The 25,732-nt window shown below is 53.9% G+C and overlaps 1 protein-coding gene and 1 long non-coding RNA gene across 4 annotated transcripts; one reads left to right on the top strand and one right to left on the bottom strand.

The window, feature by feature from the left end:
- On the bottom strand, positions 1-12,619 carry GATA5 (GATA binding protein 5). Of its 3 annotated transcripts, none has more exons than XM_083801581.1 (7): positions 12,294-12,619; positions 10,931-11,581; positions 8,726-8,892; positions 3,184-3,309; positions 2,222-2,309; positions 1,580-1,704; positions 1-820 (listed from the first exon to the last, which is right to left on the bottom strand). In XM_083801581.1, the coding sequence occupies exons 2-7, from the start codon at positions 11,496-11,498 to the stop codon at positions 665-667; spliced, it is 1,230 nt and encodes a 409-aa protein (XP_083657707.1). In that variant the 5' UTR covers positions 11,499-11,581; positions 12,294-12,619; the 3' UTR covers positions 1-664. The 3 variants fall into 3 exon arrangements, with proteins under 3 accessions (XP_083657707.1, XP_083657709.1, XP_083657708.1); XM_083801583.1 differs by having other exon boundaries at positions 10,979-11,581; positions 12,294-12,611; XM_083801582.1 differs by lacking the exon at positions 12,294-12,619 and having other exon boundaries at positions 10,931-12,206.
- Positions 11,221-25,473, top strand: LOC310882611. The gene is made up of 3 exons (XR_014573045.1): positions 11,221-11,354; positions 24,566-25,209; positions 25,299-25,473. It is a non-coding gene; the product is annotated as an uncharacterized lncRNA (long non-coding RNA).
- The last annotated feature ends 259 nt before the right edge of the window (positions 25,474-25,732 follow it).

The raw sequence follows: 25,732 nt of genomic DNA, 5'->3' as shown, positions 1-25,732 counted from the left end.
ACATTTCAGTATTCTTTTATTACTGGGAGGTTTTGACCATTTTTGTCATGTGGTTTGCCTAAAATAATAATAAAAAAAATCCTTGTTTGGAACCGGGACGGGAAGAGCGGCGTGTTTATTTCATGTATGACTCATCAGCTCGGTGTTGATACACTAAATGCTTCAGAAGCTAACACTCTATAGAGATGATCATTTTTAATATAAAACAGTAAATGTTCAAAACAACCATTGCTTTTTTTTTTTTTTTTTCTTCTCCCCATTGTGGCCAATAAAACAGAAGGGAGGCCACACAGTTTACATTTTAATAAAATTAAGTTATTTGGTGCCACGTTATTACAGTCTTTATTGGAAAGTGGAATAAATTGCACACAGAGGAGTCATAGGAGGGAGAAATCACTGCGAATAAACATAGATTCTGGGATGCATTTATTTGCTGGTTGCATCTCAAAGGAGGAAGGCTTTCCCGGGTAACACGGAGGCGGCCTCGGGGAGGCCGCTCAGGGTCGCTTCAGCCGAGGAAGAGCTCTCTGGGTGCCTCATCCAGCTGGCGTTTTCCACCCATGTCCTCTGAGAGAAACCTGTCCCGCGGCGGCCGGGGCAGCCGGTGTCCTCCTGGCGGGGCGAGCCACACACGTGGTGCCCGGGCTGGTGGCCCCAAGGGGGTTTAGGCGAGCGCCAGGGCGCACCAGGAGTCCTGCCGCAGTGGCACGCTCAGCCCCGGCTGCGGGGCCATGCTGCTGGGGGAGAAGGGGTAGTCCTCGGGCTCGAATTTGAACTCGCCGTGGCCGCCGGCCAACGCTTCGTCCGACTGGCTCTGCGCCTGCCCCGGGAGGGAAGAGGGAAGCCATTAGAAAGCCTGTTACGAGCTAAGGATAATTCTCCTGCTTATCCTGACACAGTGGTAGGATGGTGACAGGTCATGGACACAGTGCCTTATCCCTGAGGCTCGCCCCGTGCGTCGGAGGCTGGCCAGGAGGAGTGCTCCCTCCCCAGCCCTGCAAGCAGCAGGCAGGGAGAAGGCATCCCGTCTGTTATTTATTGACTGAATGTGTCCGGCTCAGACATCTCTAGGCACATGTCTATTTTTTAAGAGCACGGCGCAAATCATTTACCCGTTTCAGCCAAAAAATCTCTCACATGGCACAGTGCCTGGCGCTCAGGCTCTGGGGCCGAGCTCCCCCTGCACGCCTGTCCAGCTCGAGGGGGCTTAGACCCCGCACGGAGATAACACGGGGCACAAAATGTCCACCTGCGGGATGACTTAGAGCCATTTTTCCCCCCACAAAGCTGAAATACCACCCTGCCCAGCAAATCCTCATGTCACAAGTGTTGGCATGCCCTCAGGGGTCTCTGTGAGTGCTCAGGGCTATAAAGAACAGATAATATATGGCCAGGAGGTCTTTTTTTAGGAACTACAGAGGTTTCCACCCAGGGCTGATCCCACCGACTCCACAGGGTTGCAGCTCACTGGGCAGCCCCTCGGTGCAATTAGGAAGTCGCTCAGCCTCATCAAGGTCCCCAGCAATTACGGAGGCAGGTGGAGCACCCACCCCAGCGGGTGACAACCCCTGTGCCTTACCTGGGACACCGCCACGATGGCTTGTCCGGGATACTGCGAGGTCGTGCTGGGCTCGGACTTTAAAGTGACCGTGCTGTCTGAGTTCGTAATGGAAGAAGGGGAGTTCGTGGCCGAAGTTGTAGATCCTGGAGAACAACGAGCACAGGACGATGAAGAAAAAGAGATGCTGCTCTCTTTCTTCACCTCGTCTCCATCAGGGTAAGGGTTTGTATTTGGCTGCCACGATGCTGATGGAGGAGGAGATCCCATTCCCAGCCTGGCTGTGCGGGTCCTTGCACAGGCCAGAGGGGCAGATGCTGAATGTGTCACAAGCCCTCCCCCTAACTCCTAACCACACCACTCCCAGCCCCTATTTTATCCCATTGCTCACTGAAGCTCAGCCTGCTGGAACCCAGGTGCTGCGGGGCTGGAACTGGGTGCCCACAGTGCACAGGATCCCTTTGGGGACGTTACACCAATGTGGTTTCCCACCCCACATCCTCCTCTCGCTTGAGGGCTGCGCATAAACGAAGGCCCTGTAGCTAAAGCAGTCATCGGGAAAAAAAAAAATGTTTTTCTCCTAATCACAGTTTCTTGCAGAATGAGCACTGGTGAGATGAACTGTGCCCCGAGCCCCCGGGACGGATGGTAGCAGCACTATACCTGTTGAGGTTTTGCCTTTGGTAATGTTTTTAGGCTTCCTTTTCCTTGTCTGGATGCTTTCCTTTTTCATGGCCAGAGGTCGTGGTACCTTGACATTCATAAAGTTTGGAGTCATTAATATTGTATTTTACTCATCTCCTTCCCACACACGTGTTGCCTTCCCATTTTCATGCTGTACTTCATGCAATGCACCTAAAGTCCTTGTCCTTCACTGAGTGCTATTTTTCTCTGCGACAGGCCTTGGCTGGAAGATGTATAAGGCTAACAGCTAAGGCTTTCCCACAAATTTTGTTTTTTCCTTTATTTCCTATTTTCCTTTTCCTGATTTATTGGTGACCTTTATGACAGGGCCCTACTAAATTGCTCCAACAGCCGGGGCCTACAGGACTCGGAGGGAGCAGTCATGGGACAGAGAGACTCGAACCCTTATGGCAGAAGCTTGAAGAGGCCTGCATGGAGGGGTGAAGTCTCCTCTTGGATCATGCGCATGTTACCGCCAGTTCCCATCCTTTATGGCTGAATGTTATCAGCCAACCTCCAGGCAGACTCTTTAGCATCCTCCACACATCGTTTAAGTACCCCACCTAGCAGAGAAATGCCCCTTGTCTCCTGTCTGCGTTTGGGAAGCTTCAGTCTCCAGCTACTGGAATCTGGTGGGCTTTTATTTATTTATTTATTTGTTTATTTATTTGTTTATTTATTTATTTAGAGTAACTCTTGGCAAACAAGCCAACTAAAAGCCACACAGTGCCAGAAATCTCTTCTACAGGCACTTCCTGAAAGCATTCCACTTCCCTCTGAACCTTACTTCGGGTAACTCCAGTAGAATGAGCTTGTCCAAGGGGACAGCACTGGTTTTTGGCTCTTCTGGGTCTGCTCTAGAGGCTGTCCCCTGCAGCCCCGGCGTCCCAGCCCTGCCGGAGGGATCCCAGCACCCCTCGCGCCACGCACGCGCTCCTCACCCCGTGGAGCTTCATGTACAACCCGCAGGCATTGCAGACGGGCTCCCCTTCGGCGTTCCTTCTCCAGAGGGTGGTGTTGGTTGTGTGGCAGTTAGTGCAACATAGCCCAGCACGTCTGGATGAAGACTTAAAGGCAAGCAAACAAACGCATGAGTGCACACACAGAAACGGCAAAATGGGAGGTTTCCTTTCCTACAAAAATAAAATCCCCATTTACAATGCTTTCCTGGAAAATGTGAAGCATGAAAGATAGCCAAATTCAGAAAGAAATTACATTGAAATGCAAACACTCTAATTTGCAAGAGCTTTATTTATTGAGCTCGATAAACCTGGCAAATGTCCTCCTGATCCTTTTCACAAACTCCCAACAAGTGTGATGGACGCAATCAGATCTCAGCACAGAGCACTTCTGTCCAGGAGACTTAGGGAAAGAGAAGGAAAATACCTGCCAGGCCTTCAGCACTCCAATGGCTGCTGCAGAAAGCTGCTGTTGCATTAACTGAACTTTATTTCTGTTCTTCTGCACTCAGAGCTACCACTAATGTTAGCAACGTCCCGATTAATCTCTGCTTTGAGACACTGGAATCAATTGGCTGAGCTGAGCAGAAGCAAGCTGAACTGGCCCGTGATGGGACGAGGAGTTTTCTTCCCTGCACGTCTCCCAGATAATCTGTTCCCTTGCAGGCTGCAGGAACACCGTGCAAACATTAACTAATTACATACTTTGTGAGTGCAGTGATTGCTGGCTCCCAAACGTTAGCATTTCCAAAGGAAGAAGGGAAATATTCTGGCAGAAGCCGCAAGCTAATTTCTGACAACTGTACTCTGAGCCACTGGAAAATTCACAGGTCTCCTTGTCAGCTTAATAGCATTTCATTTTAATGTCTCTAAACTCTTCACATTTGAACTATTTTAATAAGAGGCTTCAGGAAGTACAAAGATACCAGTGACGTAAGTAATATCGCAGGCTCTGCACATTCAGGTATTTGAATACATTCTTCAGCACTGAGAAAAATCGCTTTGGTTCCTCTCAAAGACAGATGATAGGTGATGCAGGCAATAATGAACTCCCTGTTTGTTTATTTTTCCATTACCGCTTGATATCATAACTAATCAATATGATGAATGAAGTGGGGTGCGTAGGGATAAAAATGAAATGTTTTTACAAGGTTAGCAGTCAGAGATCAGCTTTGAGTTTCAAGAGATATGAGTGACGTGCCCAAGCTTTGATTCACTGGTTGCAAAGAGGTCTCAGCAACTATTTGCAAATAATGGTATTGCTTGGAAAATGATTTGCTTTTCAAGAAACAACCAGGCAAAAATAACAACATGCTGAGCTGTGAGCAGACAAGCTTGGCACAGAGGAGGTTTTTACAGCAATTCTTGTCCGTAACATGGGACACGGTGCCACAGCAAGATCCTGGACCAGTTACAGAGCTTTTTCGAAGCTTTTCAGCTACCAGGGCTGAGCCATTCATCCCTGCAACCAGTAGGGACCTCAGCCCAGGGGTGCCACAGGCGCGAGGGGGAATTTGGAGGCGTTCAGCCCTGCGGTATCGGTGCCCGGCAGGGGCTGGTGAGATCTGTCAGCACCTGCGGATGGAGGAAGGCCAATGCAAAGCACTTTGGAAAGCCCCAAAATTTCTGGGCAGCCCCTGGGAGGAAGGGACGCGCTGTCCTGATGTCACAGAACGTTGTGCTGTCCGCTGGGGCATCAGCGCCTGCCTCCGTCTGCATCTTCTGCGCCGTATTTTGTGGGCTGCCTCCTCCCTGCAGAGCCCGGCATGGCAGAGGCCATCCTCCATGGGCAGACATCACAATTTAAAACCCAGAAACCCTGTGAGAACCTGGCCCTACACCACAGCTTGCCAGTCCGGCAAGAAAGAGACAGTCAAGGCTACTTTTGCTCACTGAAGGACGAGGGTACAATACGTTATTGCTGGTTTCCCAGCAGTTCCCTTAAAAGAAAGTGCATTGCTGCCTGCCTCCACCCCTCTGCCTTTGTACCGCTCTGACCTTGTCTAGGAAGTTGTTGACTTCAACATTGTGCTCCAGTGTTTATTTATACAAATGCACCGTACACTCAAACAAAAACTCCTCATGGACCGGGCTTGACAGCCAAGCGCTGCCGATAAGCTCGAGGAATCGGGAGCCGGTGCCTATCGAATCAGCCCCGTGTGGGCGCTGCTTGGGCAGCCTGAAAACTTCAGGGCCAACAGGGCAGGTCCCTCAGAGGGGGAGGCCCGAAGCCATAAGGGACTTTGCTTTGCCTGCTTTTCAGAAGTGGAGAACAAACCACGGGGTTTCACAGGGGAAAAGAAGCCTCTGAACCTCCAGAAGGTTTAACTGATGACTGTCTGTCCCCCTCGTCAGCGGGACGGGGGGGAGCTGATGTCGGTAGGAAAGAGGCTGCAGCAAAGTGTGCTGAGATTCCCCTGCTCAGCTCCTGGAAGCCGGCAGCTCCAAGGTTCAGAGCCACAAGCAGCAGCATTGTCTGAGATACGGCCTTGCCGTTGTGGCTCCGGGCACCTCGGAGGAGAAGTGAACCGCAGGAAATGACGTCCAGGAGAAAGCCAAAGCACGAACCATGAACACTGCACGGCTCTGCGATCCCAGCAGATTGCACCAGGGCTGTGATCAGTGCCGTGCCCACCTTCCCCAAAAGCATCACCAAACCCATGTATTGCGAACTACAAAAAAAGGACAGCCTGGAGAAACAAACAAACAAACAAAACCAAACACCACAAAACAAAACAAAACAAACAAAAAAACCACACAAACACTGAAAATTTAATTTCCAGAATAATCCTCCAACTCAGGACGATGGGAGCTGCTGAGCACAGGACAGCTGCTGCATCTGCCCCCCTGCTGCACCACGAGCTGCAGCTCTGCTCCTAACTTGCTTCTGCATCGGGGGAATTTCACGCGCAAGAGTGGAGCCATCCAGCTCCATCCAGGGGCTGCTCTGGGATGGTAAAGGTGATCCGGCTTCTAGGACTTGGTCTAAGGTATAATTTTGTGAAACATGCTGAGAAACTTTAGCCAGAAAAGAGCCTAAAAGAAAGCACTGCTCTCATCCTCCTCTAAGGTAAATCCTTTCTGCTGAAAGCCACAGTGCTTTGCGTCCAGAGGCAGGCTCTTGCAAAACAGCTGTCCCTGCTGCCTAGAGGATGCTGCCCTTATCACAAACAAACAAAAAAAGAAAAAAGAAAAAATGAACTGGAAACTACATCGCTGTTGCTGGCCCTCTCCCATGCACAAGCAGGCTGAGCGCTACCAGGCCGCAGGACGTCATCCCCGCGGGGTCGCATGTGCCACGTTGCGTTTGCCAGGGCTTTCAGCGGGACTTGCTTTGTGAACACACAAGTCAGAACAACCGCGGCGCAGCGCCTGCCTACAGAACAAAGGTCATAACGTAAGGGCCGAAAGGCACCATTTTTCCTCTCTGCGCCTCTATTTCACGGCGTTGTGAAACAGCCTGGCTCATTGTTCCTGCACCGTGCGCTCCCGCCCTGCCCGCGCGGGTGGGGTTACGCGGGGATGGTGCTCCAAACCCTTCCCGGCAGTGGAAATGTTATGGGGGGCAGAAACATCCCAAGGACAGGTAGATCCCTGGGTGGTGGGTTTGTAGAAAACGCCTGGCACCCTCTTATCCATCAGCAGTGGGCCCTCCTTCCTCTGATGGAGCACAACTTGTTGCAAAACGGCATTTCAAAACCTTGGAAAAATCCGAGATTTTGAAATGTTTCATTTCAAAGTCAGGATGGAAAGTCAAAAATGCAGCCCCTTCTCTTTTCCTTAAAACAAAATCCCATCATGTATTTCAACCTCACCGAAATGTTTCCCCTGGATAAGGATATCAGCCATTTCATGTGGGCCTTATCATTGTATTGATAGACAAAATAATAAAGCAGTTGGAAATGCTTTGATATTTGTTTCATGGGAGTGAGCCAGCAGTCTTAATTCCGTGAACCAGCATTCTCCACCAGAAAACACAGCTGAAATGTTTACTAAAAAAAATGCCTCACGGCTGCTACTGATGGGGCAGAGCCAGCAGTGACAGAGGAGCAGGCAGGGGGCTCGGGGACCCCAAGCGCTGCTACTTGCCGTGGGACTTACACCCAGCCACACGGGGAGGTGCCGGCACCGCTCCGGCCGCAGCCTCGCCACCGTCACAGCAGGCATGCAAAGGGGCCGGCTCCCTTCCCATGCGCTGAAATAAAATACCGAGTAACAGCGAGACCTGTCCCAGAGCTTTGGCGGAAAAGCTGCTCTAAAGAGACCGGGAAATTCAGCCAGAGCTGCATTTTGATGCCAGTCTCCAAAATGCAGAGTTTGATTTAAGCTTTTGCACCCGTCTTTCATTGCACAGCTCATATTTGCGCCAATGAAATCAGCAGCGTAACTCTGAGATTTGCAGCTCAGGGGAGATTTGAGGGTGCAGATTTAATGTAATTACATTAAAAGAGACTACGAATGTTTGGTGAGACGGGCAAATCCTTTAGGATAATGCAAAATGTTTCACAGAAACACATTGATTTTGGTGATGTGTTGTTACAGCACGGAACAAAACAGTGTGATTTTCAGTGGAGCCGCTGCTCATTTCATTTTGCAAACAGAGTCAAATTTCCAGGCTCACAATCAGAATGAACCATTTATTCGGTCCCAAATTTGTTTCTTATGATTTTTTTTTTTACACCAATACTTGCCACTGTTGGGTTACTGCTAACAATTTGTTTTGCAACACACGAAAGAACTGCAGGAATACACCCAGAGTGAAAGCAAAAGGAACTCCCAGCTGTTCCCCAGCACGGCTCAGACAAACATCCTGTTTGTAATGACTGCTGCTGATGACAGGCTCTGAAACCAAAACTGTTACCACCAAATTTAAACATCCCAAAGTGATCGTACAAAAAAAAGGAGGTGCCTGTCCTCTCTCACGACGGGATCCCAGTTAGAGGAAGCCCAATACCACGATGTGGGGGGAATTACTGCTTTAACCTGCAGAGAAACTGGGAACTACCAAACCCCAAATCCTCTGTAAGGAGTGCAGGGTTCCAGGCGTGGTATCTGGGCCCCATCCTGCTCCCATCGCAGCCCTGCCTCCTCTTCAGCTACTCTGCCTAGACCCTGCGTGGCTGCATGGACATGCCAATTATTGTCATAGAAAGAAAGCAAAGTGCCTATGGTGGGAACGGAGCTGGAATAAGCCTGCAGAGCCCCTCACATCCCCAGATAGGAAGCAGGGATGTCTGGCCCCGCTTGGATGCAGCACAGCCCGGGATCCCTCTGGTCCCTGCTCCCCCATCTCCACGCCGGCCATCGGCCGTGCCAGTGCAGCATTTTCCGCAGCTTCACTCATCTCCTCCGTGCTCTGACCCATAACAAGGAGCTCCGGCACTGATGGCATTTAACCCATGGGAGGACCGAGGCTCAAACAGGCCCTAACACAGAGATCCCAACAGCGTGGGCACCAGCACCAGCCCCCTGGATCCTGCCCTCCAGCCACCCCAGGGCACAGCAGGGGATGTCTCCCTCTTACCAGCCTCTTCTGCGGCTTGAGCGGCCGGTTGATGCCGTTCATTTTGTGGTAGAGCCCGCAGGCGTTGCACAGGTAGTGCCCGGTGCCATCCTTCCTCCAGAGCGGCGTGGACATGGCCCCGCAGTTCACGCACTCCCGGCCGTCCCCGGGGAACTCCTCCAGATACTCTGGAAGAGAGACCCAAGGCACGCGGGTCAGGAGCCGTGCCCACCACACCGTGCCACCCGCGGCGTGGGGACCTTGCAAGAAAGGGTCCCTAATCCTCTGTGCCCCACTGCTCCTCTGCAAGGGGCGATCCCTGCACGCCGGGAGCTTGCCTCCACCTTGCATAGCATAGAAGAAAATCCTTTATTCCCCCCCAACACCCTCACCCTTCAATATTTGCTCAAAGGCAGCACATTCCCCCATCCCCACCCCAAAACCCCCGAGCAGAGCTGAGCTGTCCGGGGGTTGGGAAGATGCCGGGAGCCCATCTGCGGCGTTATCCCCGCGCAGGGCGCAGCCAGGGAGGTAAAACTATTTTTAATGAACACTACGGGGATGATAAAGCGGGGAGGGAGGACAAAACGGGGGGCTTTTCCCTATCTCCAGCGAGGCGCGGTGCTCCCCGGCGGGGCACCCGGGGCTCCATCCGCGCACCACCCCCGGCTCCGCACCCGGCTCCGCGCAGCGCCCAGGAGCGCCGGGCAGCCTCCCCCGGCCCCAAGCCCGCTGTAGCCAGGCTCCTCCGGACTTTTCTTCCCCTCTCCGAGGAAATCTCGGAGCCGCCCGGCCCCAGCACGGTGCCCGGGGGCCCCCGGCCCCAGCGCCGCTGCGCTGCGAACGGGCAGCCCGGGGCGCAACCGAGAGCCGCGGGTCGGGCTCTTTCCTCCTGCCGCTTTTCTTTCTCTCTTCGAAATAACTTCCTTCGTCCCGAAAGTTATTTTCTTCCAAAGAAAAATACGCTCTTTTTTTTTTTTTCTCTTCATCTGCGATCGTATTAAAAATGATCCAACGGGGGGGAAAAAAAGGCAAAACAAAAAAATGAAAAAGAAAATGAAAAAATATAATAAAAATAAAATATAAAAAGTTAAAAAAGAAACAGGTCGCAATAATTCATTAAATGAAAGACAAGAACAGTTTACGCTACTTAAGAGCGGTTTACACTATTCAAGAGCAAAAATAAACGGCAGAGAGGACGGCGGTGTCTATTCCAGGTCCCAAAACAGTAAATTCAAAGCGTAGAAGGTTTTTCCGCGCCATCACCTCCCTCGGCAGGACCGGGGCGATCCGTCCCCGCACAACGCAACGGATTTTCCGAGACAAAGAGAAAATCTGGGAAGCCAACCGCTCCCGAGCATCCCCGGCGTGGGAGGAAAAGCCGAGCCGGGGAGGCAGCTCGGCGGGGAGGGGGCCGTCTCCCCGCTTTACTTTGTTCTTGGGGTAAAGATAAGATAATTCGGTTCACCGCAGTAAAGATGATAACGCGGCTGAGATCTTGAAGTGGCTTTTAAAGGGCTTTGCGAAGCACCGCCGGAGGAGGCTGGGGAAATATCCCCGGGGCTGTAAACCGCGCACACGGATGGTCCTTTTACATCGGGACCCGAAAACTTTGTTTGCTCGCCTCTGGGTTTAAAAGGGCTCTCCGGTGTGGATGCAAACGAATTGCGGCGGGGTTTATTGTTCAACGCCTGGCTGCCTTTCCCTGCCTCCCCAAAGGCCGCGGAGCGATGCAGCTGCGGACCTGTTTGGGCGAAGGCGAATTAGGAGACCGAGAGTCTGTCCGAATATAAACTCATTTACCACAATAAATTACTTAAAAGGGAGGGAGCTATAAATCTGCCCCGCTAATTTAAACACAAGGGTAAGTATTGAAGCCCAGGCACAAAGTCGATATTGTGGGAAGGAGATATCGCGGGGGGGGGGGGGGGGTAAGGGGGTGTCGAGCGGCCTCTGCTCCTCTGTCCTCGGGGGGAATTGCTCTCCTTTGAAACGTGCTCTTTGCCCTCCGTGTAACACAAACACACACGCACACAAACAAAACACCTCCGTCTGGGGGCAGCCAGCCGCGCACCCCATGCCCGGACCAGCTTTCCACCCAGCTAAAACCTCTCCCTCTTTTTCCCGTCGGGGCGGCTCACCCCGGAGCTGGGGGGGATGCTCCAAGGACCGGGGCGGGGGGGGGGGGGGGGGCGGGTAGGGGGGGCTCACGGAGCCTTTCCTCACCGGGAAGGGGACGCCCGGAGGCGACGGTGAGGGGCGACGGCGACCTACCGAAGGTGGACCTGCGGCTGGGCAAAGCCGCCTGCCTCGTCTGCAGGCTGTGCAGCACGCTGCTCTCAAAGTGTCCGGCCGTCCAGGAAGGAGGAATGTCGGGGGTCACGTAGGCGGGGTAGGGGCTGGAGTAGGACCCGTTGACGGAGCGCACCAAGGCGTTGCCGTACTGCTCCCGGCCCCCGCCGGCCAGCAGCAGGGGCCCCTGGTAGGCGCCGTCGCGGCCCGGGGGGCTGCTGCCCGGGGGGCTGTGGGGGTAGGAGAAACCCGACGGCGGATGGGGGCTGCCGGCGTTGAAGGAAGGGGCTTCGCCGCTGCTCTGCGCCCAGCCCGGGGGGTTGCCGAGGTGGCTCTGGTGCGGCTCGCAGCCTTGCAGGTAGGGCAGCGTCTGCAGCACGGAGGGCACCCGGGTGGTGGGCACGTAGACGGGCGAGCCGGCCGACGAGTGCAGGAAATTGCTGGAGTCGTGGGAGTAAGCCGGCTGGCCATGGCTGGGGGCGAGGGCCAGCCCCTGATACATGGTCCGTCCTCGGTGGCTGCGGCTGCTGCTCAGGGCCCGGCCGGCTGCGCCCCGACGGTGCCGAGGGGCTCACTCAGAGGCACCTGGAGGGAGAGCCCAGAGCCGCGGCTCAGCGAGGCCGGAGCCCCGGCCCCGTACCCGGTCCCATCCCTGACCCCATCCCCATCCCCGTCCCCATCCCTATCCCTGACCCCATCCCTATCCCCGGCCCGGTGGCCGTGGGGCTGGGACCCCTGGAGCCTCCGGCCCCGCGGTGAAAGTGCCGCTCTCCTGCCTCAAGCTGGGGAAGGGGTGTGTTATTTTTTATTTTTATTTTTCATATTTTTCCCCCTTAAACTTCCCTCTGCTCCCCTCCATCCCGCGGGGGATCCCGCGGCGCCAGGCCGAGAGCAGCGGCCGAGCCCCGGCGTGAATCGGCCTCCGCTCCGCGGCCCACCCGGCCCCGGCATTTCCAAGGGTCCTTAAAAAAATAAAAACAATTTTTTTTTCCTTTTTTTTTTTTCTTTCCTTTTTTTCTCCACTGAAATCTTTCCCTTCCCGTCTTTTTCCGAGCTCCGGGCCTGGAGCGAGCCCCGGGCCCTGGCAGGCAAGGAGCTGCGGGCCGTGCTGCAGCCCCGGTGCCCCCCCCGCCGCCAGCGCTCCCCATTTTTTGGTTGAAAAGCGAAATAAAGCGACCGAACCAAGTCCTCCGCGACGCACGGAGCCGGGGGACCTCGGCCCCCAAAAAGAGCATCCAACCCCCGTAACCCACCCCCCCCCCCATCTCCGGGCCGCTCCTCCGGGACAGGTACTCACATTGCAGCGGGCCGGGAGCGGAGCCGGGCATGGCCGGGTGGGCATGAAGCTGCGCTCAGACCATCCAGGGCAATCCCAGGAAAATAATAAAATAATAATAATAATAATAAAAATTAAAAAAAAAAAAAAAACAACTTTCCGGGGGAGGGGAGAAAAACCACAACCGCGGCCTCTGAGCAGAAAGGGGCCGGTGCTATCCCCCCGCACTCGATCCCTCCCTCTCTGTCTGTCTGTCCGTCCGTCCGTCCGTCCCCCGTGGGTGCGTCCCCGGCTGCGCCCGGCGGGGAAGTGGCGGCCGGGGGCGGCGGCGGCGGCTCTTTACGGCGGGGCCCGGGCCCCACGTGACGGCCGGCGGGGTAACCCCGGTCCCGGCAGGGGTTGGGCTCCTCCCGCCGTGGGGGGGGGGGGGACGGGGGGGGACGGGGTAAGGCCCGGAGGCTCCGCTCCCTCCGGGGGGGGGGGGGGGGGACAGGAGCCCGGCAGCGCGACCCGGTGCGCCCCGGGACCCCCCCCCGGCTGATCCCCCAGTAAGGATGGAGGGGACCGACCCGGTGGGGGAGGCTCCCTGCTTTGCCCTCCCCCAGGTGTTTTTTGGGGGGCCCGGGAGGAGGGGGTGCCGTGTCCGCCCCCCCCCCCCCGCCTCGTCTCACCCCGGTTTCCCGCAGGAACCGGCCGCGGTTGAGGCTGGGGAAGGCTCGGCACGCTTTCCGATATGGGGTTTCGGGTAGCAGGGGACGTGGAGAGGGGGTTTTGTGCCCCCAGCGAGCTCTCCCGCTCCTCCCTTGCACCAAAACCCCATAATCCCGGGGTTGGGGCGGGGGGGGGGGTGTTCTCTCTCACCCCTCCTTGCCCTGCCGAGGCTGGGGCGATGCTCGCAGCCTCCCGGCGGTGCAGAGCCGCCCTGAGCCCCATGAGCAGCTATCCGGCCCCATGAGCAGCTACCCGGCCCCAGGACACCTATCCGGCCCCACACCGCCCCGTCGGGGCCCTGTCAGCCCCGAGCTGCCCCCTCGCAGGGCTGCGGTCGTGCCCCCGGCGGGGCTCGGGGCCTCCTCCTTGCAGCCTCCGGCCGGGAGGCTCCGGCCTTGCGACGGGGACCCGCAGAGGGCCGGGAAACGACAAAAAAAAAAAAAAAAAAAAAAAAAGCACTCTTCCCTAATTTTCCCCGTCGGCGCGACCCCAGGAAGGGGCGGCAGGAGGGGAAAACAAAACACTTACACCCCCGCTGCCCGCATGGCCCGGCTAATCTGGCGGATTTAATTCTGCTCCGGTGCGGTGCCGGGTCGCCTCCCCCGGAGCGAGGAAACCGTTTCAGCCTTATCCCTTTTTTTTTTTTTTTTTTTTTGTTTTTGTGCCCTTGGGACGCGCGGGGCTCCCTGCACGCCGGCTCTTTGCTCCTCGGAGAAACGGGGAGAAGCCGTGCTCGGTCTCCCCCGGGCTCTCGCTCTGCTCTCGGGCCTCCGCCGCCAGGATCAGGCCCTGCTCGGCCCCCGGCTGCGCTCCCGACGCCCGCTTCCAGCCCCGCAGCGGCGGCGGGGTCCCGGCGCCCAGCCCCGGCTCCGCTAGGGACCGGCGCTGCGGGAAGGGTGGGAAATTTCGGCTCCAAAATAAACCGGGGCAGGAATGCCAGCTATTTCCCTCGGAATAATGCGGCGCAACTGGCTGGGGATCTGTATTTATTTGCTCGCTGCGTTCAGGAGAAAGCGGCCGTTTGCAGCTCGCGGGGAGTCCCTGCGTCCTCAGACCGAAAAGAAAAGAAATTAAAAAAAAGAAATGCACTAGAGAAAAAGAAAAATAATAATAACAGCTCGGGGATGCTGCTGGTCAGCGGCAAGGGCAGAAACGTCTCTGCGGGAATCGAGCCCCAAAGCCGCGGGGGCCGTGGCTGAGCCCCCGCCGCAGTTTCCTTCGTTTCGTTTCGGTTGGGAAAAGCGGGGCGAAGCCGTCGGGCTCGCCCGTGCCGCAGCCGCGCTCCTGGCCGTTTCAAGGCTCTATTTAATTGGAATTTCTTCTTAAAAAATAATCAGCTTTAAAAGAAACGCTCGCCGACCGCCCGTTCCGGTCTCTTCGTGGCATTCGAATAAACGTGGAAACGGTGAAAGACCCGAGGCGCTGCCGAAATCCGCGGGGATTTACCCCGGGAGCGCACTGACGCCGGAGGAGCTTCGCCAAAACCTGCCCGTAGACGTGTCGCGCGTGCGAGTGCGTTCAGACACAACCGATTTACCCGTTTTTCGACCCGATTTCTCCCCGCAGAGGCTTTAGGTCAGCTCCCGGCGGTGCCGGGCTCTCGCCCCCCGGGCGGCGGCGGCCCGAGGCCGCGGTGAGGGGCGCTGGGTCCCGCGGGACCCCCCACCCCCCACCCCGGGCAGCAGGGCTGCGGGCAGGTGCTCCCACCCCGGGGCTTTCCAGCAGAACCGGAGGCAGCTTTCCGCAGCCTCCCCGCGGAGGTTGTGGTGGTTAGACCCTGTGTGCGTGTTGCGGGACGAGCAGGGCACCGGGCCGGGCTGCTGCCACCCGTGGGGACACGTTCACGCGTGGGTACAGCTTGGTACGGGTTTGGGGGTGAGCCCGCAGCTGGACGCGGAGCGGGGGAGCCGCTGGGTGCGGGGGTGACACCATGGGGTGAGGCTCCCGGCGTGGGGGTCCGCAGCCGGCTCCTTAAATACATTTCCCTGTGTTTGCGCTTCGGGTGTTTGTAGAAATTTGGGCTGCTCTCGGTGCCCGGGTCTTGCTTTGGGGGGGTGTGGGGGGGGATGCTTTAGGTGAACCGCAGCCCTCGCCCGGCCCCCAGGAAGTCACGTCGGGGTGTGGGACACGGGGAGCCCGGTCTGCGCGGGCACCCCCCGCGGGAAGGGGCAGGGTCTCCCTGGCTCTCCCTGCTCCACCGAGGCCCCCCCGACGTGCCCAGACCGAGGTGAGACCCGGGGGGGGGAAGGCTCGATGTGGCCGCGGAGCCGGGTTCACGGCGAGGCTTAGACGGAGGCAAGAAACCCAAAGAGAAGCACGGGGGCAGGTGCTCCCCGGACCCCTCGGAGAGACCAAACCTTCTTCTTCCATCCTCACCTGGAGCGGGGACGGGCAAAAGGCTCCCAGGGGGGCCCGGGGCCACCCGAAGGCACCCGCCGGGAGTTTGCCCCCGGAGCCCCATCCCTTGCCGTCGGGCAGACCGGTTGGGACCTGGCCCTGCTCTTCCAGGCCACTTTTATGCAGGATTGAGAGGCAGGACCTGGGGTAAGGAAGGGATCCCCGGTCTCCGTGCCCCCCGTCCAGGCAGAGCTTTCCTCCGGCTGGCTCCGAGCAGTGCCGGGCGCTGCGCAGCGGGGCCGGTGCGGCTCGGCACGGCACGGCACGGCTCCCGGGGGAGGCCTGACCCCTCCAGGTGAGGCTCCCCCGCCCCGGGACAGACTGCCCGGCGCCCCGGCCCCTCGGCCCTAATCCCGCTCCGGCTGATTTGTGAGCCCTGCGCAGGGGCGGACGCGTGGGAGCGCGCTGCGCGGTCCCGAGGGGGGCCGGCGGCCCCCTCCAGCAACAACAAAACCACAAGACAAAAAGCAAAACCACAGAACAAACAAAGAAACAAACAAACAAAAACCCAACACACACACAAAAAAATAAAAAAGAAAGGAAAAAAAGAAAAAAGAAAAAGAAAAAGAAAGTGCAGAGGGAAGGGCAGAAACGTACCCGGTCCTGCTCACCAGAGGCGAGGCGCACCCTGAGCGGGGAATCGCGGGTTCACGTCCCTCTCTGTTCATCAGGAGGGTGGCAATTAATTAAATAGCCCCCCTCCCCTGTCCCCCCACCTCTCACGGGCCGCAGCATCCTCCCCCAGGGCTCAGAGGCGGCTCGCAGCCCTCTGCCCCAGGGCACCCTGCTGCAAAGGGAAACCCATCGAGTACTTGGCCCCTGCGGCCCCGGCGGGAGGCACCGGGCCGCTTTTTGATTCTGCCCCCGGTTACCAAACGAAGACCCCAGGGAGGAAGACGAGCTGTCCGGGGCTGCTTCCCCCGGCCCGGGTGGGCTACGAAAGGGGGGGACCGACAGGAGGGGACCGGTGGGGTTTGGGTCCCTTGCTCTGCATCCCCCGGTCCGCAGCCGTGGTCCCGATCCCTTGTTCTGTATCCCAGCCGCCCTCTGCATCCTCCCCCCGGCCCCTTCCTACCCAGTCTCCAAGGCTGGCCCCTTCCCAGAGGGTTTCGGGGACCTTCTGTGGCCAGGCGGATTCGTAGGGCAGCGCTGCGCAGAGAGGGGATGGAGGCAGCCAGGGCTGGGGGAGGCCAGCGAGGGGCTGTGGGCAAGGACTGGGCTGCCCCAGCCCAAGCAGGCAGGGACAGCAGGGTTTTGTGCCTGGAGGAGCGAGGGGATGCCAGAGGGCTCGGGCTCAAAAGGGTTAAACAAACAGCAGGCTCCGCCAAAAAATATTTATCTCCTGCTATATGCATGTGGCAGTGGCTCTCAGGAAGGGGGCTGTGAGAGAGAGGGGGGGAAGTATTGCAAATCTTTCGCCTTCTTGCTCTGAGATCCTGTTTTGTTCCTTAGCCTGTAAGAATTTCACTGGCACGGAAAATCAGAGGTTCCACAGAGCTGACGTTGCCTGCTGTCCTCTAACAGAGCCATTGTACAGGGATGCTTCAGCCTCAGCCGTTCCTCCAGCCACTGACAAGTCCACAACAGCTACAAAAATCACCCCACTTCCTTCAGTATCTACTGGGAACCAAACGCCGCCAATTTGTGCCCCCCAAAGATGGGTAACTTACCACGGGCTTCCTAAAAGTGACCTTCATTTGCATCATTTTTTACCATGCATTGTTAAAAAATCCTAATTGTTTGAATTGCATTTTCCTTCCAGGCTGATTTAACAGAAAGTTTTGGAGCAGGCAGGGAGTCCTCAGGTGGATGAGGGCAGGGGCACTGGGCACAGGCTGCTGGGAGTGCACCAGGAGAGCCAAAACCACCTCTGCAGATGGGCAGACAGAGCTCTGCAGGTTTCTTTGACGCAGGGCACTCGGAGAGCTCCAGCTTTGCCCTGGCCCTGTGGGACAAGGACGTCCAGCCCAGGGACTCAGATTTTTTTTTTGGGGGGGCGGGTGAGGATCCTGGGAAGTCTCCAGGAGTTTCGCTGAGCAGGCAGGAGCCGGGAGTGACTCAGGATCCGGCCATGTGCGCGGGCTGGGGGCCGCCTCTTGTGTCTACAAGTTCCCGTGCGTGTAGGTGCTCGTGGGGCTGAGGCTGGAGGGCACGGCGCGCCACCGGCCACGTTGGCCATGCCGAAACGCCCTGCAGGTATCATTCAACACAAGTGAGAGTGGAAATCTTCCGTGCGCTGAAAATGGGAACTATTGCTTTGAATAAACCGTGGCTCATGTGTTCTGAGCTCCTGGGCCGGTGCTGGCGATGCCAGCCCTGTGCTGGAGGAGAGCAGCGAGCGAAACCTCTGGCCCTACACCACCTTCGGAGCCTTGCCAGCAACGTGGGGTTTGCACCACGCTCCCCACTTCACAGGCAATGAACGGGGAAAGAAAAAATAAAAAAAAAGGGGGCTATTTTGGTATATTAACCTCCTTGTGGCCAGGTGAAAGGTTAAATTCACATGATTCATTGGCGGCTGAGAGACAGCACTTTGTTGCTAGGATTTTGGGGAATGCGGAGGGCTCCAGCGAAGGAGTCTCGCTAATCTTTAAGGGAGGGAGCCAGGCTCCTGTCTGACGGCTGCAGGCCCAGCAGCTCTGTGTTTCATTTCAGACTGTCACTCTCCTATCTCTCAGCTCACTCCCAGCTCCAGCTTGCTGCCAGATCTTGGGAACTGTTAACTCAGACAAATTTATAGATGGAAAAAGAACAGTTAGCCATTGTTCCTGGCGTGGGGGAGGGAGGAAAGCGAGGAGCTTCAGCGACCAAAGTCATGATGTAACCTGTTTGTTACATGGTTGGGAGAAACACGCGAAGGGGCTTGCTCTTCCTGTGCCATGCAGGGAAAGTGGGACTGTTATGTTACTGCGAAATGTTGGGAAATGGGACACTGGTGCCCAAATCCCTTGGAGATCTTTTTAGGGAGTTCCCATAAATAAGTGGAATCTCCCAGCTGGACACCTCTGGGATATGAGCTCATTTTTATTTTTTTTTAATTCAAGTCCCATGACACTGGGTGGTTTTTCCTAAAGCTTCAGATGCTGGAGCTGTGAGATCTAATATTAATAGCAGCGTTCACGTAAACAAAGCACCTGGCTATGTGGGCTACAGAGAAGAAACGAAAATGGGGAGATCTTAAGGATTAAAAAAACAAAAACCCAGATAGCAAAGACAGATTCATTATTCTTTGGGAGTGCCTTGACTTTTAGGAAGCACTACTGAATTTTGGGAACTTCAGTCTCTGTAGGAGTGGAATCTGTTTTTGTCTACCTGGGAGAAAAGAGGAGACCAAGAAGTTGCTGTCTGACGCGGCTCTCTGCCCTGCTTGCCAGCTAGGTACTGCTCCAATCCTCCTTCCTGGGGGAAAGACTTTTGTTTTCAATACGAAATTAAAGGTCATATCTGGAAAATAAGAGAGCATCCACTCACCCTAATATTTGGTTTTAAGCTTTTGGACAGTCTCAGGCTCCTGAACACGGCTCTCTTTTAGAGACATCTCTTCCAAAATTACCCAGAGAACAGAGACGAATCTTCAGGGCCAGTTGCAGCAGCCTCTCTGCTGCAAGGCTGTTCCTGCCTTACCGTCCTCATGGTTTCTGCAGTCCCCTTCTATATCTGGAGATGTTTCTGGTTCTTTGAGCTTGCTTGCTCACAGGGACATGTGGGAAGGGTTTGAAGGACTGTTAGCAGGTCCGTCTGCCTCTTCTACAGACAGCTTCAGGCCAGGAGGAGCCTACGCCTCAGTAGGGTAAGCCACTTGGGCTTTTATATCCACTCTGACTCCAGATCCCCAATTTTCTAACCTTTTATATGTGTACAGAGTGGATAGAGGTGAGGAATATTGGATTTTAAAATAAACAATAGCATGTTAAGTGCTTAGCAAATCCAGCCACTTGAGAATCTGGCCTCATGGAAGGTGCTTTCTTCTTCCAAAGTCTGAGTGGCTGCAGAAGTCTGGATTTTAATCAGGAGACTGGGCAGATTCGATTCTCAAGGACCAGAAAGCATCATGTTCCCAACATGTGACTCCCCCTCCTTTTGCTTATTGGCGTTTTATTTGGCTCTGCAATAACGGGGACAGACTTTCACATATTCTAAAATTTCAGACCAACGTCAGCTGCAGTATTAACCTTCATTTTCTGCTTAATTGTGGTATCTGCAAGTAGAAGCACTTCTTTTTCCCATTGCAGTTCTGGTATGAAATTATTGACTCAAAACACTGGCACTGTACAGATGTGTACTTATAAATACAGGTCTGAATTAATCTCTGGTGGAAGGCTTCCACCGAAGTTAACAAAGATGCCCTAGGGATGAATTTGGGATGCTATCTGCATTATAGGCTAATTTTCATTTTGCACCTCTCTCCATATATTTTATAAGTCTAAAAATAATCTTCCAAGAGGGAAAAATGGCACTGCGACTTCTCATAAGCAAGGTACTGAAGGGATGTGACAAATGAATTGTGCAGCCTTTCCTATCTAGTAGAACTAAATTTAATGTTCCCTGCATTGCTTTGCTACACTTCATTTTAATACCCCTATGTCCAATAATCTTCCTACCTTTGCTCACTGTGTTCACAGGCTGTGCTTCCATCTCACGGCTTCTCTGCCACACCTGAACTGCCTTCGCTTTGGCCAGCAAACCTTCTTCTCCACTTCACCAAACGCCCCTTGCCATTTCTCTCTGTCTCTTCGGCTGCATCTCTGACCTCGCCTAGCCTCATTTTTCACCCTCTCAGCCCTCACTGGCTGCATTTTTCATCTGCTTTGGCATGAAAACATGGCTCCAATTAGTTGGGAAGGTGGTATGGAGAGGGAGAGGTGGCCGTTTCAGCCAGAGCAAGGAGCAAAGCTCCTCTTGCTCTCTCTGGGCGGCCCACCTGCCCTGGAGATGGGGTGGCTTTCATCTTTTAGTGCTCTGGAGTTGGGGAGAAGGAGGGAAGAAAGTTTTTTTCTACTTTTCTGGACTCACAAATACAAAACCAAGGCACAACCTATGCTTTTCACCGCGTGAGTTTTAGGCACAGCCATAGCTGGTCCGCCCCAGCTGTTTTCTCCTTGCGTGGTGGAAGCCCCCTGGTCCTGTGGTGCAAGGGGTGCACGGGGGAGTACGCGGCCAGGGGCCACTTGCAATCTCCTGCTCACTCCTGAGATTTCACAGGAACGAGCTGAGCAAAGCCATGTGTTATGAGGAGCCACTGGAACGATTTTAAGCAAGCTAAGATATGCAGAAGCAGAAGTCCTGGCAAGACTTTATTCAGTTCCCCATGGATAGGAAGAAAATTATGAGTGTTTATATCCCATCTGACTGTACCCGGGCCAATCTCTAGAGTTTAGCCATTGTCCAGTGTTTCCAAACTTTCAGCCCCACATCTGGTCAGCTGGGCCCTTCCCACAGCCAAACTCGGGGTCCTCCTTTCAGGGGGCGTAGGGCAATCTGCATACAATCGGCTCTGCGGGTTGAAGCCGAGGTCACCATTGAAAGCGTTTTTTTTTCCAAGAGCTGTTTGATCAAACACAATTTACTGACTGGGACAGTTATTGACAGGGCTGACAAAAGTGATGCTACAATGATTTACAGTCCAGGTGTGTTGTCAGAGCAAGATATTTACCTGAGATCCCAACAACTGTTAAAATTTAATCCCAAGAGACCTTCTCTGGCTTTAGTGCAATGTCTTGAGGGGTCACAGCTCCTGGACCATTTGAAGTCTCCATGCAAATAACCCATAGTTTAGGAACTTTCAGGGGAAACAATAGCAGATACGGCATTTTAAAATGTTTTTTAATGAATATAAAATCGGGGAGGTGAACTGATATAGGATGCCCTTTCCCTTATCCCAAACGTACAATTCTCCACAATAAACCTCTTTGAATATATACACATTAGTCAGGATTATCTCTGAATGTCTAGCAGGCTAAGAATATGGATCCTGGAGACGTCAGCAGGAGGATTCATTAGAGAAGATGGCAAGTGCTTGGAAATGGGAAATGTATTCTCTTATAAACACAGCCTGCACTGGGGCTGACCTTAGGACTGAGCAGAATTGGCTGGAGGGAGAGGGAAAGCAGAGAAGGAAAACAATGTTCATACGCGACCGTCTCCGCTTCTTGTAACAAAACCCGCTATTGAGGTTTCTGTAACTTTTCTCCCCTCTCAGATGGAGGTAACTCTCGCCTTGAAAACTAAGATCACTGAAAAGGCAACGACAAATCATCCCAAACATCCCCTTTCCCAGTGAGTCAGAATTCACAGTTTGGGGGTACACGATGTGACTCCAGGAGAAATTTCCTTTCCGCTCACGTGCCGAAGCCTCCAGGCGACCAAAGCGTTATCCATTTCTTCTCCCACAAAACCAAATATTCGTTATTGTGCCTTAAATCTTACCACCCACTTAAACTCTGCATTATCAGAGTTCATGTATATGGATGATTTCTTGTATGTGAAGGGAAAAGATGCTGGGAAATTTTAAAGATCCTGCGGGTGTGCATGGGCACACAGGCATGTGGATGTTTCCCCTTTATTATCGCCTCTCGCTGCTCTCTCATTTGCTTACTGGGCAAAATGAAAGTAGCAAGCTCCGGGTATGAAAGGAACTCAGCAAGCCAGCATTGACTCCTACCTCATATCTATTAGCTGTAAATTACTTTAACATGAGTGACATCACACTTGACTCTTGGTAAAACAGTGTTAAGTTAGTGGGTAATAAAACAGCTTGACACTAATGATGGGTTCTGCGTGATAAATTACTGTCAGTGATCAGATAAGGGTTCTTGAGACTAACCTTGAACTAAATCTGTTTTGTTGCTACATCTTGTGTGCAGTGTTCCACTTCTTACCGCGGGGATTAAGGGCTCAGAGCCCAGTCCTGCTCCGTGCTCGGAGGCAAAAGGGCTGCTCGTGGGCAGGGGTGCTTCCAGGAGCGGCTCCCAGGCAGGAGCTGCTCCCACGAGCACAGCACACAGGGCTTGGCCGCGGCCTCGAGCACGGCTGGACGCTTGGGCAGGCTCGGGGCGAGCGGTTCCGCTGCAGGAAGAGTCTCCAGCAGGGCCTGAAGTGTCTGAGCCTCTGCTATTTTTCATTTAGAAAACCAACAACAACAACAAAGCCCACAAAGGCATTGCACAACTGAGGGGTGGACCCTGAAAGGCTCATTTCTTTGTGTGTTTGGTATGACGGATTTCATTAGTGGATAAATATTTTTTGGCCTGTGCTAGACCTGTGCATTAGTCTGTCCTACAAACCATGGACAACTTTGGCACTGGTAAGAAGAGAAGATGCTCAGCAGCCTGCATCAGGCCCTCATTCAAAGAACTTGTTTTACTTGCAAAACACTGAGAGAAAGCTTTATACCCAAGACCTGGGAGCTGGCCAAAGTCAATGTACTGCATGGGTTTTTGAATATTTTTTGCATGTATTTTCTTTGGAATCTAACCAGGGTGCTGCTTAGAAAAGGCTTCACAAATTGTTTTACATTGTTATTATTATTTGAGGCTCCATTTTCATTTATCATTCAGGTAACATTCTTGGGAGATATTATTTCCACTACTTCTTGTATAAACCATTGTTTTAAACATTTACCTTAGTTCAATTCTGTGCCCAATCACTATTGCCCTGGACTGTTACGGCAGATCTAATCCTGGTTACTTGTGCATTATAATGACTTTAACGAAGAGAATTTTTCACCGTGTTGATCCAGGTACCTCATTCTTATGTGATTATAGCAGTCCTCGTATTAAGATGCACTGATTTTAATGAAAACTGTAATGAATGAATCAGTCTGGAAAGGGCCCTTGGGTGGATGGTTTCAGTGCAATAGAAAGAGAGAAATGCAGGGGCAGGAGCTGGGTGTGCCTGGGATGTGCCCAAGGAGCAGGGACTGCTGACCCACGGGCACGGTGTCGGACACGGGGTGAGCGTGCTCCCGCTCTGTTCTTTGCTGAAATGCACACCACTTATTGGCGCTTCCAACTGAGCCGTCAAGTAGCGAATACCCCGTTTACATCGAAATATTTATCCGAGCCCAAGCCTGATGGAAGGTTAAGGAGCTGTTTACAGTGCGCAGCTCTCCGCACAGAGCGATCTCAAGGCTGGAGATGAGGGCTGAGCCCCAGCTGTGCCTGCGCACCCATGCTCAGGACAGGCGGCACAAGAGCCGGGCTGCTGGAAAAGCCACAGGTGTTTCTGCAAAACGTCTCTGATGAAATGAATTTTTTTTTTTCATGCAGTTTTCCCATTAGGTCCCATTTTCTCAGATCTTTCTTATCTGTTCAGTTCCATTTTGAAAGGAGAGGGCTTATTTCTACTCAATTCAAGGCAATTTTTTTTTCTTGGCTTTTTTGTTTGTTTGTTTTCCTTCCTATTCCATCTTTTAATTCCCTAAAAAAAAAAAAAAAAAAGGTAAGGGAAGAGAAGCGGGATAACACTTCTGGTTGGAAAGAAAGGGAGTAGTCTGTGTGGGAGATGTCAAATGGAGCTGAAAATCACTGGACTTTCTCCAGAAACCTGTATCCACTTGAGCTGTGGATATGATCAGTTTATCAAAACACCTCTGATGCATGGCTGGGAGACAGAGCAGCGTCGTGCCTCCACTGGAAGGAGTGTCCCTTCGCATCCCTGCTTGCTCCTCGCCCCAAAACTCACCTGTGCCCAAATCCCGTTGTCCCTTCCTCTCCTTTCCACTGCCATCCGCGTGCGGGCCGCATGCCATGCCGGGGCGAGAAGCCTGGAGCTCTCCCAGCCTGGGATGAATTTGTTCCCATTGGCATCGAGGATTCACTTGCAGCCCTCCCAGGACCGTCACCGGTCCCAGTGCACAGCCCTCACTGGGAGGCTGGGGGCTCACCGGAGACGTGGAGTCCGCAGGGAGCTGGTCTGTAAGGCAGATTTCCCGGCCGCCGGGAGGGGAAGCGGCACGACGGCAACATTTGGGCAAGATCTGCATGCAGAGCCGGAGCTGAGGAATTTCTTCTCTCTTCCACCCTTTGATTTGCTCGGTGCGACTGGGGGCACGGGTTTTACATCCCTGCCTCTGACAAACCAGCCCGTGAATGTGTCACACATGTGCTCACAGACATGTTTAGGCTTATATGCTTTTGTCTTCAATGTGTCCCTTTTTTCTTTTCTTTCTCTCATTCCATCACCAGACGTAACAGAGCCCAACCGAGCAGAGACACCGTGACTGCCATGATGTAGGAAAGAAACAATCCCTGGCTGACGCGGCGGGCTCCAAACAGCTTATCCAACAGATGCATGAACAGGAAATGCAATATCATGTCCAATTTCTCATACCTTATTCATGACTGTTGCAATCACCAAACACATGTAGGCCAGTGAAACGCATTGCATAACCCTTTTGTGAGAGCCTGCTCTCCTCTCTTGCTCCAAAACCGTCCCTTTTGCTGGGAGAGAAGAGGTGCAGATCTGGCAGAGCTGAGAAGTACCCGTGGAACTTATGCAAAACAGCCCAGGCACCAAGAATGGAAATGTGCCCACATTTGCTTTGCTAATTAACCTTAGCTTTGGCTCAGAGGGACTCGTTTAGGAGGGATGAATGAGAGGAGATGGACTGGAGCCCAAACCCCACTCGCTTGCTCTGCAGAGCTGCCTCTGGGGCCCAGTGGGATTTTTCTCTTATCCTTTCAGACCCGGATCTCATCACTCCTTTCACCAGCAGCACCCTGAGTCCATCAGGCAGTGGAAACACTCGGCGTCACCACTTTCCGAGGCACCAGAGGGACATCCTGGCCCCATCCAGCCCATCTCCCCACCGCTGAGAGCTGCAGCCAAGGTACCTGGACCCTAGACGAGGCGCTCCCCTGCTCCCCAGCAGGATCACTTCAAAGAGCAAATAAATAAAAAAAGGTTTTATTTCTTTAGGGACGATAGCGTGGTCTGGGCGCTGGTCTGGGCGGGGCAGGATGAGGCGGTTCCAGAAGGAAGGAGCTGGGGCCAGTTTCCACATTGGTATCACGGGGTCAAGCTCCCTTTGGGCTTGGCCCTATGTCCCTCTGACCTCTCTAACACCCATTTTCAATGAAAGCATTTTTATGAATCTAATCTCTCTCTTTTTTTTTTTTTTTCCCCTCTTATTATAATGTGCCACAGAAAAAGGCAATGAGTATCAGAGTGAATGAAGCTCCTCTGGCACACAGGGCAGCAGAGCGAGGATTGCACCCCTAATCCCTCCCGTGCGAGGTTAAAATAATATTTCCATTGAGAGCTGCAGGAAAGGTGAGTTCAAAGTTTTAGAAAAAAACCTGCATGGGTGTGTTTATGGGGAAACATAGTTCTGCATGGCAGCACCACAAGGA

Source organism: Anser anser (genome assembly GCF_964211835.1).
Source record: "Anser anser genome assembly, chromosome: 16".
Lineage (NCBI taxonomy): Eukaryota > Metazoa > Chordata > Aves > Anseriformes > Anatidae > Anser > Anser anser.
The sequence above is the reverse complement of the archived record's forward strand: the minus strand, read 5'-3'. Positions and strand labels throughout refer to the sequence as shown.